Source organism: Enhydra lutris, unplaced genomic scaffold, assembly GCF_002288905.1.
Source record: "Enhydra lutris kenyoni isolate GAN:26980312 unplaced genomic scaffold, ASM228890v2 scaffoldscaffold19, whole genome shotgun sequence".
Classification (NCBI taxonomy): domain Eukaryota; kingdom Metazoa; phylum Chordata; class Mammalia; order Carnivora; family Mustelidae; genus Enhydra; species Enhydra lutris.
Window position 1 is genome coordinate 30,883,230 of NW_019154103.1, and position 20,098 is coordinate 30,903,327.

The 20,098-nt window shown below is 41.1% G+C and overlaps 1 protein-coding gene across 1 annotated transcript in view; it reads right to left on the reverse strand.

Annotated features, from left to right (window-relative positions):
- The window catches only part of LOC111148386 (F-box and leucine rich repeat protein 17), a 524,279-nt gene extending 507,831 nt beyond the window's left edge, over positions 1 to 16,448 (reverse strand). Inside the window, exon 1 of the mRNA XM_022504895.1 lies at positions 15,446 to 16,448. Coding sequence (XP_022360603.1) covers positions 15,446 to 16,435 — 990 coding nt within the window. The 5' untranslated portion in view covers positions 16,436 to 16,448. The remainder of the gene's footprint in view (positions 1 to 15,445) is intronic.
- Positions 16,449 to 20,098: the final 3,650 nt, after the last annotated feature.

Consider the following 20,098-nt stretch of genomic DNA (forward strand, 5'->3'; position numbering starts at 1 on the left):
CCCAAGTTAACCACAAAGCTGCATGTGTACAGAAGAAACACAAAGTAGTACAGCAAAGTCTTTTAAAACTGAGCCAAAACTGTAATCACAGGCCAAGGAAGAGAAATTTCATTCTAAATGTAACAATGCTGGGGCACCTGGGTGGATTAGTCAATTAAGCATCTGCCTTCAGCTCAGGTCATGATCCTATCAGAGTCCTGGGATTGAGCCACATGTCCAGATCCCTTCTCAGTGGGGAGTCTGCTTCTCCCTCTTCCTCTGCTTCCACCTCTGCCATTTGCATGGGCTCTTGCTCTCTCTCTCAAATAAATAATATCTTAAAAAAATGTTTAAAAATAAATAAAACAATGCTGATCCCTGACAAACCTAATGAAAGCCATGGACCTAGACATTCATAAATTCAGTGAACACCAATAAAATTAGCTCAAAGACTCTATACCCAGACATATTATAATCAAATTGTCAGAAGACAAAGAGAGAACCCTGGAAGCAGCAAGAGAAAAGCAATTCATCATGTACAAAGGAGTCTCAATAAGGTTAACAACTTATTTCACATCAGAAACTATGTAAGCCAAAAGGCAATGAGATAACATATAGTGCTTAAAGAAAGTACTCTATATATGGCAAAACTATTCTCCAAAAATGATGGAGAAATTAGAATATTTCTAGATAAACAAAAACTGAGGGAGTATGGCCCCTAGCACCCCTTTTATTTTCTACATGACTGAAAAGGCAACTATATAAAATAATAATTATAAATCTATATGAATGGGCACAAAGCCCACATAAAAGTTAAGTTGTAACAATAACAACATAAATATAAGAACAAAGTTTTATATACCATGAAACTATATTGGTATTTGTAGTTTAAGTGTCTGACAATAATTTTCACTTTAGTATGTCTAATATTAAGCTTTTAATTGCCATGACATCCATTTCAAAAAAACATTTATCTTGAGTAAACATATTGCCAACTGTATGACATAACTACTAAAAAAACAACAAAAGGAACTAGGTTCTTACCACCCATTAACGTCTTTCAGAAAACTCCAGGTAACTTAGAACTGACTGCTTGAGTGACCCTGTTTCTCCCTTCTCATGACCTAATTCCTGCTTTTCTGCTTTAAATTAGCCAACAGAGAGTAAACCTGCAAAACCCTTGACATTCCACCCTTGAACTCTAATAAGGGCAGAGCCCCAAGACTACTCTTTCTCTCTACCCTCAACGTGGCTAGATGGTGCCTGGTGTGTAATATATGTCATAATAAGAACCAGAAGACCTGGCCCAGCTATTAATAGGGGCCCTGGTAGCAGAAATGTCTGTGGAACATGCCATAAGTAATGTGTGCCCAGACAAACACTACAGGCATTTCTGACAGGGGGTACTACCATCAGTAGGCTCAAGATAAACAGAACAGTATTAATTCAAACTAGAATGTTATAAATTATAATGTTAATTATAACCCCACAACAAATATTAAGAAAGTAACTAAAAATATATATAAAATGTATATTTATGTATATATTCACACACACATACATACACTAGAAGAAAAAGAAGGTAATCAAAATAGTACATTAAAAATGTCTAATACAAATGGAGCAATGGAGAAATTGATGAACAAAAAGTATAAGACAAAGAAAAATAAGAAAATGGCAAAAGTCTTTCCTTATCATAATTACATCAAATATAAAAACATCAAACTCTCCAACTTAGAAATAGAGAATGAAGTAATGAAACAAGAAGATGGTCAGCGGCGCCTGGGTGGCTCAGTGGGTTAAAGCCTCTGCCTTCAGCTCAGGTCATGATCCCAGGGTCCTGGGATCAAAGAGCACCTCATCGGGCTCTCTGCTCAGCAGGGAGCCTGCTTCCCCCTCTCTCTCTGCCTGCCTCTCTGCCTACTTGTGATCTCTGTCTGTCAAATAAATAAATAAAATCTTTAAAAAAAGAAAAAGATGATCAAATTACATAGTGTCTATAAAAGACTCACTTTAGATCTAAGGACACACATGTGTTAAAAGTAAAAGAATGGGGAAATGTATTCTATTCAAATAGTAACCAGAAAAGCCTGAACCTGTTTTTAAAAAAGTCTCTCTTAGCTAGGTTTGACTGCTCCATTGCAAAATCTCCTTTTACAGCTCAAATAAAGAAAATGGTAGAACTTATTTAAAAGCAAACAGTCTTAGGTCTGTAAGAGTATGAGGAAATAAGAATATTTGTGGGGAAACTAGAGAAGCTCCATGAAAACTTTTAAGAAAAAAAAAGGCCCAGATGCAAAACAAAGAGAGAAAAAGACAACACAAAGAGGATATGTTTAGTGGGAAAAAATGAGTAAATTCACATAAAAATCTTCCAAGATGTTTGATGATACGGATTATACTATCTGACATTTTTAGGCTTGGCTGCTCAAACAACAAGAAGCATCAGAATTGGTTAAAAAGTTCACAGAAGTAATTATTTTAAATAAATTTTCAAAAATAAGGGGGGGAAGGGAAAAAAATAAGAAAAAGAAAAATCATTGTACAAGATTTCCTAAACAATTAATTCCCCTGTGCCTTCAATAATTAAGATAAACTACTTTGGAGGGGGAAAATATTGGAGAAAGAAAAAAGAGTATTGAAGCAACTGCTTTTGATCTAACGTGGATGATGAGTAACACTTCCTAACTCATTCTATGAGGTCAGCTTTACCCTGATACTAAAGCCAAACAAAGGCATCACAAGAAAATTATAGACCAATGTCCCTTATGAATACAGATGCAAAAATCTTCAGCAAAATAGCAAACTGAATCCAGTACATATTAAAGCATTATATACCACGGTGAAGTAGGATTTACCCCAGGAATGCAAAAGTGGTCCAAATGTAGAAATAAATCCATTTAACATACCGTATTAATAAAACGAAGGGGGTTTTTTGGTATCAAATTTTTATTTTATTACCTATGAATTCCACCCCCTCCTCCAGTAGATCAAGAAGGCAATGCAATAGCATTTTTGACGGTTTGCATTCCTTTTGGAATATACAAGTTTCCATCCGTTTCATTGCTTTTCAAACTAAAGTACATCTTTTAGCACTTCTTGTAGCTGAAATGAGTTGATGAACATTTTCTCAGTTTTGTTCATAACACATTATTTTTGTTTCTTTTTTTCCTTTTTTCCTAAGACAACTGTTGAGTGTATACAGAATTGAGTGTATACACAGGTTTTTTGTGGGGGTTTTTTTCCACTCATCACTGGAAAAATGTTGGTTCAATAGTCTCTAAAATCCATTATTTTTGAAGCTATGAATCCTTTAAAATATTGTTCCATTTATATACAGCACTATCTTCCTCTCATTGCTTTTAGATGTTATGAATTGTTTTTTTTTTTAATAACATCTCAACAGATGCAGAAAAATCACTCGACAAAATCCAATACCCTTTCCTGATAAAAATACTTAGGAAACCAGAAATAAAAGGAATCTTCCTTAACTTGGTAGACAGCACATCTATTAAAAACACATAGCTAACATTGATGGTGAAGGACAGAACATTTTCCCCTGAGATGAGGAACAAGACAAGGATGTCTGCTCTCTCCATTATACTAGAGATTCCAACCTGGGCAACTATTCAAGAAAAAGAAATGAAAGGCATCCAGGAAAGGAAGAATTAGAATGTTCTCTATTCACAAATACCATGATCTTTCTTATATATAAAAAATCCTAAAGAACACACACAAAAAATTTAGAGCTAATAAGCAAATATTTCCACAGATTAACAGTGAATAATTCAAAATGAAATTTAAAAATCATTTCCATTTATAATAACACCAAAAAAAAAAAGAAATACTCTTTTTATAGATTCCATTTCTTCATATTGAGATTCACCATTTGTTGAGTCAGTGTCATATTTTTTGCTATAATTTGAATACTTCCTTCTGTTTTTTAACATGTTTATAGTTTTGTCCTTTAAATCTAATATCTGAGCCCACTCATAGTTATTTTCTATTAACTACTTTTTTTTTCTTAGTATAGGTCACATTTTTCTGTCTCTTGACATGTCTCATAGCTTCTTGTTAAAAACTAGACATTTTAGGAGTGCCTGGGTGGCTCAGTCAGTTAAGCATCTGCCTTTGGCCCAGATCATGATCTTGGGATCCTGGGATCAATCCCTGCATCAGGCTCCCTGCTCAATGGGGAGTCTGCTTCTCCCTCTCACTCATGCTCTCTCCTCTCTCTCTCTCTTCCTCTCTCTAAAGTAAGTAAATAAAATCTTAAAAAAAAGGATATTTTATGGGCACCCAGGTGGCTCAATTGGTTAAGCATCCAACTCTTGATTTCAGTTCAGGTCTTGATTTCAGGGTCATGAGCTCAAGCCATGAGTTCAAGCCCAGTCTTGGTCTCAGGGTCATAAGTTCAAGCCCTGTAGTAGGCTCACAACCCTGAGATCGAGAGTCATATGCTCTACCAACTCAGCCAGCCAGCTACCCCCTGAATTTTTTTGACATTTTAATTTCCCTGGCCTTAAACTGTGGGATCTATGTCCCCTGCAGTGTTGATATCTCTGCTCAGGTTTTAATACTTACATACTTTTTTACTCTGGCTTCCAATGGAGGTTACCTTGTCTGCATAGCTTAATTTTCAGCTAGTTGTCTGTGCAAAGGTATGCTCATACATCTCAAACCTGCTCTTCAATCTGTGCCTGGGATGGGAAGAGCACATTCAAGGCTTAGCCAGTTCTCAAGTCTGCCTTGGCCCTTGTCTTTTGCTAAACACTTCAGGTCTCCCCTGTACGTGTGCATGGTTTCACAGTTAACAAGGGATATGTGGAGAGCTTATCCCTTTATAGTTTTCTCACTTCCAAGGTCTGACCCATCCCAATTGGCACCAAAACCTAAGACTTGCAAATATGTGGGTTTTCACTATTATATTTCCTACCAAGTTCATCACTTCAAGTTGACACATACAGGTTTTTACATGTTGCCACAAGTTGACTTAGCCTCTGGCAGCAAGGCTGCTAGTTTCCCAAACTCTGGTTCTTGCCAAAGGAATTGGGGAATGCAAGAATGCTGTAGACATCAACTGTTCTTATAAGCACTAGCAATTTTCCTAAGAATAAATGCTTCTCAATTTTTTTCTGCCTTCAGTCAATCTCCAAAGCCCAAATAGTTGTAGGCAATTTTGCCCAGTTTTACTTTACTTTTATGGAAAAGATTTGCCACTCTTCCTGCATCTATAGCTGGATGTCCCTCTTTTGTAGTTATTTTTATGCTCATTCTCCTCATTTTATAAGATGAAAAAATAAAGATTCGGTCAGGGAAAGTGTTTAGTTAAAGAACTATGTGGTTTTAAGGAGTTAATCCACCCCTTAACAAGTAAAAGATATGTAGAATATGGTCATGGAACCAAGAAGCACCTTGTTTAAAATATATCTGACTTTGGATTGTACTTTCTTTGAACATTAGCTTGCTCTTTTGTTAAAGTGAAATGATTGTTATAATCCACAGATAACTGACTAAATCTAGGTGGATCTCCATGAGTTTTAGTTATCCAGCTGAAAGGAAATCTCATGAGTGTGTGAAGGATAGATAAAACTGGTCAGAAAAGATGGATTAAAAATAAAAAGGCAAAATATGAAGCTGATATTCCAATACATATATAATAGATCTTTGTTTGTGGTAGGCAATCTGCACAATGGTTATTTATTTACACTTATATAATCCTCTCCCTGAGTGTGAACTGGATTTAATGACTGATCACTTCTAATGAACAGAGTATGGCAAAACTGCTAGGATGTTAGTTCTGGGATTATGTTAAAAAAACAAAACAAAACAAAACAAAACAAAACTGTGGCTTCCATTTTTGGGTGTTCTTGGATCTGTTGCTCTGGGAGGAGTGGGCTGCCACGCTGCTGTTAGCCCTATGGAGAAGCCACAGGGCATGGCAAGTAACTTAATTAAGCATGTTAGCCAACAGCAATGAGGACCTGAGGCCTGCCAACAATTTCACGAGTAAGTTTGGACAGGAATTCCTCAACCCCAGTTGAATAGCTCCAGTCAACACCTTGAATACAGCCACATAAGAAACCCGGGATCAAATGGGACCCATCGAAATCTCAAAGGGATTAATACCCCACAGAAAATATAAAATAATGGGGCACCTGGGTGGCTCAGTGGGTTAAAGCCTCTGCCTTCGGCTCAGGTCATGATCCCAGGGTCAAGGGATCGAGCCCCGCATTGGGCTCTCTGCTCAGCAGGGAACCTGCTTCCCCCGCTCTCTCTGCCTGCCTCTCTGCCTGCTTGTCATCTCTGTCTGTCAAATAAATAAATAAAATCTTTAAAAAAAAAAAAGAAAGAAAATATAAAATAATAAAATTTGTGGTTTTAAACTGCCAAGTGCTGGCATAATTTGTTGCATAAAAATAGATACCTAACACAATATTTAAATATTCCTGTATTTCTTTCTGTCATTAAAATGCCCTCTCTCCCAAATCTCCCAAATCTTAACTCCTGAGAAAATAACTACTTCTCCTCCTTCTTAACTCATCTAACCAACATTTGTGCACATGTACCTGGGTTTCTGTGAGAGACACTATGACTTTAGATGCGTTCACTAGCTTTAAGATTATATAGTCAAGGGACGCCTGGGTGGCTCAGTGGGTTAAGCTGCTGTCTTCGGCTCAGGTCATGATCCCAGGGTCCTAGGATCAAGTCCCACATCGGGCTCCTTGCTCAGCAGGGAGCCTGCCTGTCTCTCCGCCGCTGCCTGCCTCTCTGCCTGCTTGTGTGCTTTCTCTCTCTCTCTGACAAATAAATAAATAAAATCTTTTTTAAAAAAATTATATAGTCAAAGGCATTTCTGAATTTTCTTTGGATAATTTGAGATTCAAGAGAAAGTGTATTTCAAAATTGAAAAAAGAGAATGTTGGTCTGTCAAGGACTGACCTGTAACAACATTTTTATTGAATAAAGAAAACTATAAAGGGGAAAAAGGAGCCTGAAGAACATTGGGATGTCACTTGTATCAACCCAGGAAACTGCTTACTTTAACACAGGTGTGTTAGCAATAGTTTGAACATGACAGAAATTCAAACTAAGTAGGTGTAGGCATTCTAAGTATGTAGAAGATCCAGGGAGCTATCATTTTGTACCTTGTTGCTCTGCCATCATTGCCTTCAGCCACTAAGTGGAAGATGGCTTACTCTTATAATCCAGGTTGTCTAGCCCTAAAAAAAGGAAGAAGCAGCAAAGGGCAAGCAGCTGCTTTTATGGTATGACTAAGAAGTTGTACACATTACTTCCACTCATATTCTATTACCTAACATTTAGTCACAGAGCTACACCTATATACAAGGAAGGCTGAAAAACAGACTTTAATTCGGTGACCACATGCCAAGTTAGAACATGGTAAATTCCGTTACTAAAAAGAATATGAGGGGAATGGACACTGGGAAACAGCAGTGACTTCTAATCAGGACCTCAGTTGAAAACAAACTTAATATTCTTGATCTTTGGTGGCGGATCTGGAAAACACAACTAAGATATGAATTACCAGAAAAGGTACAAATCATATCACAGATATAATCTGAAATAATCACTCCCAGCAACATCCAAATATTCCTGAGCCTTGAAAGATTCTATTTTTGACCAGGGCATCAGTATAAAATTTCAGAAGATAATTCAAACTGAAAAAACTTCCACAAAACACATTGTTGTTTAACACTTGTTCAAACCTATCCCACAGAACGTTATAGTACTTGAAAATCAAAAAAGCCAATACCTATATTTGGCCATCTAATTTTTGATAAGGAGATTTTATCTGTTATCAAGTATTATTATAAAAGTTTATGAATAAGCAGATGGCATGCAAGTTATAGAAATAAGACTTGAAAAGAAGCAAACCTGTGTAGCTATTTTATATTGATTCCTGTTGTGTCAGGGACTATGCTGGGTGTCATGAGAGACACAGAGGTGTTCAAGATAAAACACAATATTCTTGGGGCGCCTGGGTAGCTCAGTTGGTTAAGCATCTGCCTTCAGCTCTGGTCATGATCCTGGGGTCTGGGATCAAGCCCTGTGTCAGGGTCCCTCCTGAGCAGGGAGCCTGTTTCTCCCTCTCCCTCTGCTCTCTTTGTCAAATAAATAAAGTCTCAAAAGAAAAAACCCCATAATATTCCTGACTACTTATTGTATGATACCATTTATATGAAATTCCTAGAAAAGGCAAAACTATATAGGCAGAAGGCAAATCAGTAGTTGCCTGGGGATAGGGGTGTAAGCAGAAATTGCAAAGACTTTTGCAGAGTAAGACTGCAAGGAGGCACAAGGAAACTATTTGAGGAGTTCTAAAACTGGATTATAATGACAGTTGTACAGCCCAGAACACTTGTTAGAACTCAAACTGTAGGGGTGCCTTAGGTGGCTCATTTGGTTAAGCATCTGCCTTCAACTCAAGTCATGATCACAGCTTCCTGGGATTAAGCCCCTTGTTAGGCTCCCCACTCAACAGAGAGTCTGCTTCTCTCTCTGACCCTCCCCCTGCTCATGTGCTCTCTCTCTCTCTCAAATAAATAAAATCTTTAAAAGAAAAAAAAACTCCAATTGTACACTTAAAATGAGTAAATTAAATATCAATATAGCTGTTTTTCCCCCAAAACATCCACAAAGCTCTGTATTTCTATCATTCTATCATTTTTCTTCCCAGAATCTTTGAATTCCTATTTAAGACAACATAAGTGCACATACGCGAACATCACCTGGTACAATAATAACTAAGCAGATAATATCCTTAAGATTCGGATAGATTTCCTCTTCACAATCATCTCAGAATTAACTATTTCAACAAAGTTCTACTTTTCTGCCCTTTTTCAACTTTTTTCCACGTATATCATCCCTTGCCTCTTAAATATTCTACTCATATTACCTGCCAAAATCTTGAAAGTAACATGTACTAAATAGTCTCTTGAATAAAGTACTGTTCAGAAAAACAGAAGCGCAAAACCTACTTCTGGTACTTTTCTAACCACACACCCAAAGGGAAGTCACATAAAACTATTTCCTTATCGGGACGCCTGGGTGGCTCAGTTGGTTGGGCAGCTGCCTTCGGCTCAGGTCATGATCCCAACGTCCTGGGATCGAGTCCCACATCGGGCTCCTTGCTCATCAGGGAGCCTGCTTCTCCCTCTGCCTCTGCCTGCCATTCTGTCTGCCTGTGCTTGCTCTCTCTCCCTCTCTCTCTCTCTGACAAATAAATAAATAAAATCTTAAAAAAAAAAAAAAAAACTATTTCCTTATCTATAATTTAAAATAATTTCTAGCAATTTAATCATTAAAATTTAAGGCACAGCGAACTTATAAAATCCAAACTATTACTACAGAGTACTACTCTACAGTACAGTCAGATATTATGAAATTTACGGAAAAATAAGATTTATTCTAGAGCCAGTCACAGAATTCAACAAAACACAAAACTTTTTCTTTTTTTTTTTAAGTATTTTAGGAGGAGATACTAAGAAAGGATGTGTCCTTCCGACATATACCCATTATTCATTGAGCAATTCCTTATGCTCTAGGACAAAATTTTCTAGGCTCATCTTGTACTTTCCTGGTACCAGTTCTGTAATCAGCCATTTCTCCAACAACATTGATTCATTTTAGTAGAGAATGGTTTTTAGAGGCTAAGATCTGGATTCTAAGTGCATACACTGTTATTGGGCATTGCTTCTGTAAGGCCCTCTCAAGTGGACAGGACTAGGGAATATATATATATGTATGTATGCATGTAACCAATCACCCATCACTATTCTAGCTTCTTCCTCCACATAGATGCTCTTAGCACACCACTTTGGCTCCAAACTTGAGCAAGACTCTTGACAAACAAAAATTATATTCAGCCAAAATTAAGCAACTTTTTAGGAAATTATTATGCTAATATTAAATGTTTTCATATATGCCTTCACTTATTATTTTGTATTCCCTAACATTTATACAACCTGGTATCCCAAAGCTGGGGGGAAAAAAAAAAAAAAAAGGCCCAGCATTATCCCCTTGACAGCTACATTACAAGGCACCAAAACGTACAGAACTCTCAAGATAAGAAACAAATCTCACCTTTTGTGGTCTAAATTAATCAAGATTACTTGGCATTCTTCAACAAAGAAAAATCTTGAAACTTACTTCCTAACAACATTCCATTTCAGAGCTTACTAAACTCATCCCTAGAATTGCAGAGATATACCTTCTAGAGGTTATCTGGTACTAGAGTAGTAAGTTAAGCATTCATGAAATGCTACATATAACTTCATTCCTCTTACCCACTAGTAGTTACATTCAAGGCTTTAAAAAGCAGTATTACTTTTTTCTTTGACTCCCATTTCCATTGCTTTCATCCTTATTTTCATATCTTTAAAAAAAGAAAATTCAAGTATATAAGCCTTCCCCCAAAGCACATTTCTCTTATAAAATTCTTTCTTGATCACTAGAACAAGCTGCTAGCAATAAAGCTGTAAAAAAATCAAGACTTAATACCTACCAACACATTATTAGGGGTGCACGCATGGTGCAGCAGTTTTCTAATTGTGGTGACAGATTCTAGATCTCTTACCTGGTTTTCTTTGGGGGGAAAAAAAACAGGTCTGCTGACAGAGAGCAAGATTCCTAAACAAAAGCACACAAAGTCTCTAAATATTAAATACAGATCTCAAAATACCAGTTACTCAAATAGTAACACTGAAAGAAAAGTATTCCACTGCTATCATTTAGTAAAATTGTTGCATAGTGGCTCTACAATATAAAATTCTAATTGTGATATCACAAGGCAGGATTGTTTTAAGTTATAAAGGCAACAGGTGTCAAAGACCTCAGTTCATCCAAACCAAGCCATCAACCAGTAAAAGATCAACTGTAACAGGCTAAAATCCTTAAGAAAATGCTATTCCCACAGATGACCTTTGAAGAGCCATTCCCTACTTCTCAGATTTCTTATATTTAAAGACCACAATTCAACCCTACAGACCCAATTATAAAATTAGCCTGTGACTCATAATAGCTTAGAAGTTGTCTATTGTAAGCTCCTCCCTGCCAACCCCAGTTCAGGAATCCCTTTCATAAAATCTCTAAGAGAAGATTACTGAGACCCTCTTTCATAATATATTGAAAAGCTCTCTAGGCCTGCAAACACGGAGAGGGATTCCAGTCCAGGGCCCGACTTTCATTATCTAAAATGTCTTGAAGTCTTCAGGCTTGTTTTTTCACGCGAAAGAAGTGGGGAGTAACCAGATCTCAAATGTCTCTTCAGATTCTGAAGTTAAAGCTCACTATTTCAAGAAACAATTCATTGTTTTTACACAGTTCGTGCTGGTAGAAAGGATTTTCTAAATTTCTAAATGTACACATTCTTCATCCCTAAAATTCCATCTTCTTGAAATTTACCCAAAAAAAACCTGACTATATATGCACAGAAAACATCTGTTAACATTGTTGGTAGTAGCAGTAAGTTGGAACCATTCAATAATAGAAAACTACAGTAGGGTATAACATTGTGGAATACTATGCAGCAGTTAAAAAAGAAAGAAGAAAGGGGTGCCTGGCTGGCTAAGTCCATAGTGCATGCAGCTGTTGATTTCAGGTTTGTTAAGTTCAAGCCCCAGGCTGGGTGTAGGGATTACTTAAATAAATAAGCTTCTTTTTTTTTTTTTTTTAATTTTTCAGAGAGAGAGAGAGAGAGAGAGAGCGAGCGAGCACACAAGCAAGGGGAGCAGCAGGCAGAGGGAGAACAGACTCCCTGCTTAGCAAGGAGCCTGATGTGGGACTCGATCCCAGAACCCTGGTATCATGACCTTAGTCAAAGGCAGATGCTTAACCAACTGAGCCAACAGGCACCCCTAAATAAATAAACATTTTACCAAAAAAAAAAAAAAAAAAAGAATGAGAAAAATAGAAAGAAACTATATACATACACTACTTACTAATAAGGAAAGACTTCCAAACCATACTATCAACAAAACAAAAAATTCACAACATGTACATTTTGATGCCATTTATGAAAAAAAGCTATGAAGGTTTACACAGGTCTTCCTACAAAGACAGAAATGTTCTGCATCTGCACAGTCCAGTATGGTACCAGCCAGTCACACATGACTACTAATCCCTGAAATGTGGCTACTGTGACTGAGACACTGAATTTTAAATTTGATTTAATTTTAACTACTTTAAGCTACTGTACAGAGCAGCTCTGGAAGAACAATCTAAACTAGTAACAGTGGTTAGTTACCTCCGGAGGGGAAACTAGATGAGAAACTAGGGGTGACTCTAGACAAACTTTTGTCCTACCTGCATTATTTTAATGTTTTAAGACAAGTTACATAAAAAGAAAATTTTAAAAGAAAATCTTTTGATATTGAACCAAAAATCTGCCCTATGAACTGCCATCCATAAAAAGAATTTAGGTAGGGTTTTGGTTTTTTGTTTGTTTGGGTCTTGTTTTTTGTTGGTTTTGTTTTGTTTTTTTTTTGTTTTTTGTTTTTGTTTTTGTTTGTTTGGGGGGTTGTTTTGTTTTCTTTTGTTTTGCTTTTTGCCTGGAAAAAAAAATTTACCTGGAACAAGTTGGTAGTTTTCCTTAAAAACAACCCTTAAATCACATTTCCTTACATTTCTCTTTCAAACTCTCCTTCCTCCACATCCCACACCCCCCCCCTTTTCACAACTACAGTAACTTCTGGTACAAAAGATAACAGCAATATAGTCATAAAGGCTACTGATCCATAATTAGGGACGAAGGGCATGCTTTCTAAGAATTTTTCCAATAGAGGTGATAGATTTGTATCTCTGTATGCAACAGTTCTTCTTGTACTATAAAAACATAGTCATAGGGCACCTGGGTGGCTCAGTCAGTTAAATATCTGCCTTCAGCTCTGGTCATGATCTCAGGGTCTGGGGATTGAGTCTGGCATTGGGCTCTCTGCTCAGTGAGGAGACAGTTTCTCCCTCTTCCTCTGCCCCTCCCCCTACTTGTCCCCTCTCTCTCTCAAATAAATAAAATCTTTAAAAAATAAATTAAAAAATGAAAACATCATCATAGCTCCCAAAGTCTTCTCTTCTACAAGAAAAATACCTCTAGTTCTAACCAAAAATTGAGCCAGACCCTTTCACCATCACATGGCTTTTATTGTGGCTCACAAAACAACTCAGGTCTGGATATTAACATTTCTTAGAGGCTTTTCTTAGTGGCATGACATATTCACCTAGAGTATCAGCCCAGACTTCCTAAACACCTAGCCATTCATTTGTTCATGAATATTTACTCAAACCTACTAAATACCAGCCACTGCACTTAGCGGAGTGGATAGAACAATGAACAAAATCTATGTTGACAGAGCCTCCTCCACCAAAAGCCCTATTCCTAAAAGTTGGAATGCACTGGTAAACACTGAAAAACCTCAATTCAATTCATTCCAATAGCCTCACTTCATGCTGAATACATCTATGACTATAAGACACACACAGAGAATCTTTACTCAAGTTTCTAATACAAGGAAATCTACCTAACATGTGTAAATACTCCAGCACAGAGCGCCTGAGTGGCTCAGTCATTAAGCATCTGCCTGGGGCTCAGGTCATGATCCCAGGGTTCTGGGATGGATCCAGGCACTGGACTCCCTGCTCCACAGGAAGCCTGCTTTTCCCTCTCCCACTCCCCGTGCTTGGGTTCCCTCTCGCTGTCCTCTGTCAAATAAAAAAATGAAATCTTAAAAAAAAAAAAGAAAAAAGAAACCCCCCACCTTTAAAATAAATAAACACTCCAGCACAACAGGGCAAATCCAATGAGTAAAATCCTCAAATGTCCTTCAAACCAAGTGTTGAACAGTCCAGAGAGAAATCTGAAAAAACATTTTTAGCAGATAATCTATTCTAGCGAAACCTATTCTAAACAAATTTTCTTTATTATGGGGTCATGTACCCTTTTTTGGTGGGGAGGGGCATTAAAATGTTCTCTGCCTCCTGAAATGTGATTTGGGTGGAAAGCAGAAAGTACCTGCATTTTGTTTTGGTTTTTAAACAGTCTTACCTGCCAAATAACAAGACAGCAATCAAACTTCTATACCAAATATCTGATGACATTTGTCATTTGCTGATTTAAAAGACTCAAAAAAGTTGCTCTTTCCTAAAATGCATACCCTGAACACAGAGTAAGCAATTACTCCTCCAGAAAGCACACCTCCATAAGAGTTAAATCATTACATTTTGACTCAAGGAAAAGTTATGCTTTCCCATTCTTTTGCTATATTATTTACAAGAACATCGGTATCACAGTAAAACGGATCTAAACACACAGGATTATAAATGTGCAAAAACTCTAATCAAAAAACTTTATTTGCGAGAGTAACAATTGTAACTGATGATAGTTACATCAGTAACAGTAAAAGTAGCCAAATTCTTATCTAGGTTATTTTTACCTGGTATTAAATATCTCCCATACTGAAAAAGAAGGTTTATATTTATTAAATTGGCCAAGGGGGTGGGGATGGGCAATGAGGAAAAAAATAACTTGCTAGCAATAATAACACTAACTTTGTCACTTAATTAAATTTCTCACTAGCATTAACAAAACTGCAAATTTTACTTAGTTGAAAGTGAGACAAAGCTCCCATAGGACAACCACGTCTTCTCCACTCACCCATATTCCCAAAAAAAAATACTTTTGTCTCTACCTTAAGACAAACTGCATGGTTCTATATAAGGAATAAAATGTAGGAAGGCAACAAAACATAACATAAACCAAAGGACTTTCAAGTCCAGCAGACTTAACTTCCCCAGACTGGCCCTTTGTGTGTGTGACCTTGGACAAGTCATTCAACTCTTTAAGCCTCACTAGATTCTAAACTCCAGAGAGCAAAGACCGCTTCTGCCTTATTACTGTAGGCACACGGCGCTGAAATATCAATGTCTTCTTGTATAAAGTGGTGTTGTTAATACCTATTTCACAGCGTTAAGTGGGTGATTAAGATATTATGTATGTAAAGCTCAGGCACAGTGCCTGACCATGGTAAATGTTCAATTAAAGATCACAGTTAATGACATCAACTAGCAGCTATCAAACCGGTAAGTACTGTTGGAAGACCTTCAAATACTAATATACAAAATCTTTAGTAGTAAATGTAAATCGCTCAACTGATAAAAATATTTTCGCGGAAAATCTACGAAGAGTTTATAAACTAGTGGGAATCCAGTAACAGATGAATCCGGAATTGTGGTAACCCAAGCTATTAAAAGACACTAACCAAACTCCCAAGTTTTTCTACTTCAAAAAACAGGCCATAAGCATCTTCCCCATTGGCTTCTCCCCTTCGGACTTCTCTGGATATCAGGGAACCCCCTCCTCCGCGCTTAGGGGGAGGAGAGAGAAAACCTCCGAGGCGGGGGCCGGGGTTGGGGGAAAGCACGCATCCCTGCGCCACTCGCCCAGACCCACCTTGAGCAGGATGGATGGCGGCAGCTGGTTGATGTCTGGGGTTTCAGGGGGTGGATCCCTGTGACAGTCGCAGGGGTTTTCGGGGGGCTCCTGACAGTCCGCGTCGCCGCATTCAAGCTGCTGCTGGGCGGGCGAGGGGGCGGTGCCCCCCGCTCGGGCCGCGTCCCCGCCGGCCTCTGTGAGGGCACCTTCGGAAGTGGGAGAGGAGGGCGGGGGGCAGAGCGGCTGCGGTGGCTGCTCGGAGCCCTGGCAGCAGCCGGCGTCGGGGGGCCGCGGCGGCGAGGCGCCTCCCCCCGCAGGCCCTCCGCCGCCGCCGCCACCGCCGCCGCCGCCGCATCCCCCACCGCCGCAGCGGGGCTGCTTACACGGGGTGCAGGCGGGAACCCCGGCCCCCTTCCGCTTACACACCATTTCTGGGGGCGTAGGGGGCTCGGCCGGCGGCGGCGGCCCCCGGAAGAGTTGCACGGCAGCGGGCGGCCCCAGGAAGCGCACGGGCCCCACGCTGGCCAAGAAGAGGCTCCGGCCCTGCTGCTCCCAGGCGGCGGCCGCGGCCAGCCCCAGCTCTTTGCAGCAGGAGGCAGGAGACGAGGCCGAGGCGGCGGCAGCTGCGGCGGCGGCGGCCGAGGATAGCAGGAAGCGGCGGGCGGCGGCAGCACAGTCCTCGGCAGCCAGGGCCGCGTAGCGCCGCGCCAGGTGCTGCGAGGAGGCGGCCGCGGCGTAGGCCCCGTCCCGCGGCGGCGGCGAGAGCGGCGGCTCCTCCTCTGGGCCGGCGGGGGCGGGCGCGCCGGGGCTGTGCACGATGAAGCAGAGCATGCAGGGCCCGCGGAAGAAGCAGTCCCGGCTCCCGGGCGCCGCCGGCTGGGGGGGCGCCTTGGCCGGGGTCCGGCGGGGCAGCCTGAGGAGAGGGCGGCGGCGGCGGCACCAGCTGCAACAGCGAGGCCTCTTCTGGCTCGGGCGGTTACGCGGCTCCTTCGAGAGAAGGTGGCCCATATAGAAGGCCCCGAGGAGGGGGACCGGGACGGGGAAGTAGGGAGGCCCGGAGAGGCGAGCTCCGGCAGCGGGACAGGCCTCTCGCTGGCTCGGCCTCGGGCCCCGGCGGGGTCGCCCGCCCTGCGCACACACACGCACACACGGGCACACACGCGACGGTGGGGGGTGGGCGTCAGCTGCGGGCCGCCCGGGAGCCCAACGGGGGCTACATGCTTTGCCCCGGGAAGCCGGGAGAACGATGGGCGCGAGCTTTGGGGACGCGACGGAGAGAGCGAGCCTGCCGGCTAGGCAACCAGTCCAAGCCTGACCCGCCGACTCAGTCAGTGCGGCGGCGGGGGGGGAACGCGGGGTCCCGCTCGGACCATTTTAACTGCGGCTCCGCCGGTGGCGCGCGCGCCCGCGACACAGCTCGGAGCTGCAGGAGCGCGCGGCCCGCTCGGGGAGGGGGCGGAGCTGGCTGCGGCGACGCGCTTGGGGCGGGGGCGCGTGCGCCCGGCTGCTCCCCGGGGACGGCCGCTAGGCAGGGACTGCTGGGAAGAAGCGGGCCAGCGAGAGCGCGGGGCTCGCGGGTAGAGGCGCACGCCCCTCCCTCCCTCGCCCAAGGTTTCGCAGAGGCCGCTGGGCCCACGCCTCTTTTCTGGGACGGGAGGAGACGCTTCCGAGCCAGCTGTGTGACATCCGTTTGCACAGCCGCGCTGACGTCTGTAGGTGTAAGTTCAAGAACTGCCATTGGCCGGGAGCCGCCGCGCTCTTCCCCTCACCCCCACCCCCAGTCTCGGAGACCGAAGCCACCGAGGAGCCGTAAAGGGTTCCGCCGGAAGGCCGACTTGGGTCCCCCTGCCGCCTCTCCGGTGCAGCACCAGATGTGTGGCCTTTGGGTGGTGTGACCCTGCGTTCTCACGTGAGGAGCTAATGAGTGGTGCCGCATCGTTATGTATTCCACGTGTTTTTATACTTGTTGCTTGCGGCCGACTGCTGACTTCATAACTTTATTTCAAAGTGAAAGCATATATCAAGTTACCTATGCACGCCGAAAAGATAGAACAGTTTCTCAACCTACGGAGTCATCCAGCAATCAGGCTGCAAGATGACTATCATCTGCACTCTCAGAGTCCCATCTCTCCATCCATCCTACACCTTAAAAATGATTGCGCACTGCCTACTGTATGATAAACAGTTCTAGGCGGACTTTGGTGACCCAGATGAGAAAGAGGAAATAGGCTTCGCAGACAACCTTTTAGAAGGCTTGACTATCGTGAGTCCAAAGAAACGACAATGATTAGAGCGGTACCTGGTATTGCGAGACAAATGGAAAGAGGCTTAGATGATGGGAATGCATCAGAATAAAAGAGGAGGTAAGGAGATGGAAAGGGATGATACAAGACCCCTGAGATGGTGGAATGGCAGAGTATCTTAGGAGGGATACCGTCTTCACTGAGCAGGAGGGATAAGGGAAAGATAAAGAATGGACACAGATAGATATGAAAGTGAAAAAGTTCCTTTTACCGGGTCTCTATTTTACTTTAAGTGGAGCTTGGTTACCTGCTAGAGTGGAAGGAAAGTGGCAGTATTTTAAAAAGCTGCTAAGAATAACTTGAGAGAGATGAGGAAGCAGTATGTCAAGATTCAAGGTCCTTCAGCTTAGAGAAGGTTGTTTGAGCCTGTGTGACTTCTCCCACCCCTGTGGCCAGCCTCACCTCCCTGTCTTTGCCCAAACATACCATCAAACCTTTGCTAATAATGGCCTCTTTGTCAAGAATGACTTTTATTTTAGGCCTGTCAGCATTCAGGGATCAGTGTTTCTAAGCTTGATCACAGTGCAGTGGAATTCCAAGAAACCTAGAGGCAAAGATGTGTCAAAGGGTTTTACATATTTGTTACTATCAAATGCAGTGCCCAAACTACATTTCTACAAATATACACACAGTTCTGGTCCCTCTGGGACTGTGTAGGAATCCTCTAGGGCTGCAGAGCTCCAATACTGAGGTGAAGAGGTTGGTAGTGACAGGGTTTGCCTAAGGCCTTATAACAGGTCCTTTGCCATCTCTACCAAGCTGCACTTTGAGCAAATGTAGAGGGCGTTCTAAATCTTATTGCTTCATGTCAAAATTGTGGACCCATTTGTTTCATATTAGTTAAATATACACTAATACCTAGGATTTCCACTTACAGATATTTACTGGCGAAATAGAAAAGAATGTATCTACAAAAAGACTTGCACATAAATATTCATAGTAACTTTATTCACAATCACCAAAACCTATAAACAGCCCAGATGTCCATCAGTAAATAAGCTGGTATACTGATTTGATGGAATATTACTCAGCAATTAAAAAGAAAGAAAATTTTAAAACATGGATAAATGTCAAAAACTTAGGCTGTATCAGACTCTGGAGTTGGGGCCCTAGAATCTCTACCTGATTTTAACAAGCTCCCCATGTGATTACTACACAGCTGGGCACCACGCAGACCTATCAGAATTATACATATAATCTAACTCTAACTTCTTGCTTTCAGAATATGAGGTATGTGACAGACTTTTGAAGTGGTTTTTGAAATTTACAGCACTAGTTCTTCCAATTCCAGAGCTGTTCAGTCATAAACGGGTGGCTGTTTTTGAACACAGCATGTAGCAGAGAATCTTGTGTATTTTAGTAATGATTAAGTAAGCTACTGCTGTGGTCACCAGAGCCAAGATGAGTTTTAGAACGAATTACCCTAAGTAATAACCCTGATAAATATTCTAAATATTCAGGAAACCAAGTTATGAGTAAGAGTTATAAGTAGCAATTTAGAAACAATTATAGTGCTTGATGATTTTTTTTAGTTGGAAAAAGAAAAGCAGCTCCTGAACAACAAGAAGCTAGCCTGGAACTATTAGCTGGACCTTGGTGTTAACTGGCATGATCAGCTAGGTCTGAGTGTTCTTTTGAACATCAACAATCTCACAAAACATCAACATCATTCATGGCTACTCTGTAACCATAAGAGACCAGCCAAAAATAAGACCCTTCTGTAATCATGTCTGAACAAAGCAAATACAAGAACATTCCCCATACCACAAGAATGACCAAGCATTCGGGCTAATATACATGACTTCTGTTTTTTAACCATTATAACTTAGCTTTGCTCTGTTCTTCCTACCTTCTAGAAAACAGTTATTAAAATACTCAATCATAGCATTACCTGCTTCCTGACAGCATCCAATTCAGAGCAAAGCCTTGAACTTTCCTAGAATCACCTAGCCCAAGTCCAATCCTTTAATAAGTCTTATACCTTTTTTACTGCGACTCTCCACAGTTCCTCTTGGTGTGCTGTGTCCTTGTGACAAGCCAATAAACCCAACTTGGTTTGACTGGGGGTGCGTTCCCGCTGGCCTTCTGGCTGACGGTCATTAACATTTGTTATAATCAAAGGTCACCACCCTACCTAAAATTACTCCTTCCTGATGCATATACCCTGAACTTACATAGTTATATGTCATTTTTATCCCATTAAAACTGAATTATTCCCTCCTTTATTCTTTCCTCTTATCCTTTTTCTATTTTCTTTATACCTCATTATCACATGTTTATTTTGACTCCGGGAAGACAGTGACTTTGTTCAGTTTTTAGGAACCATAATCTGGTAACTGTATAAAAGATGAACTAGAGAAGGAAAAGG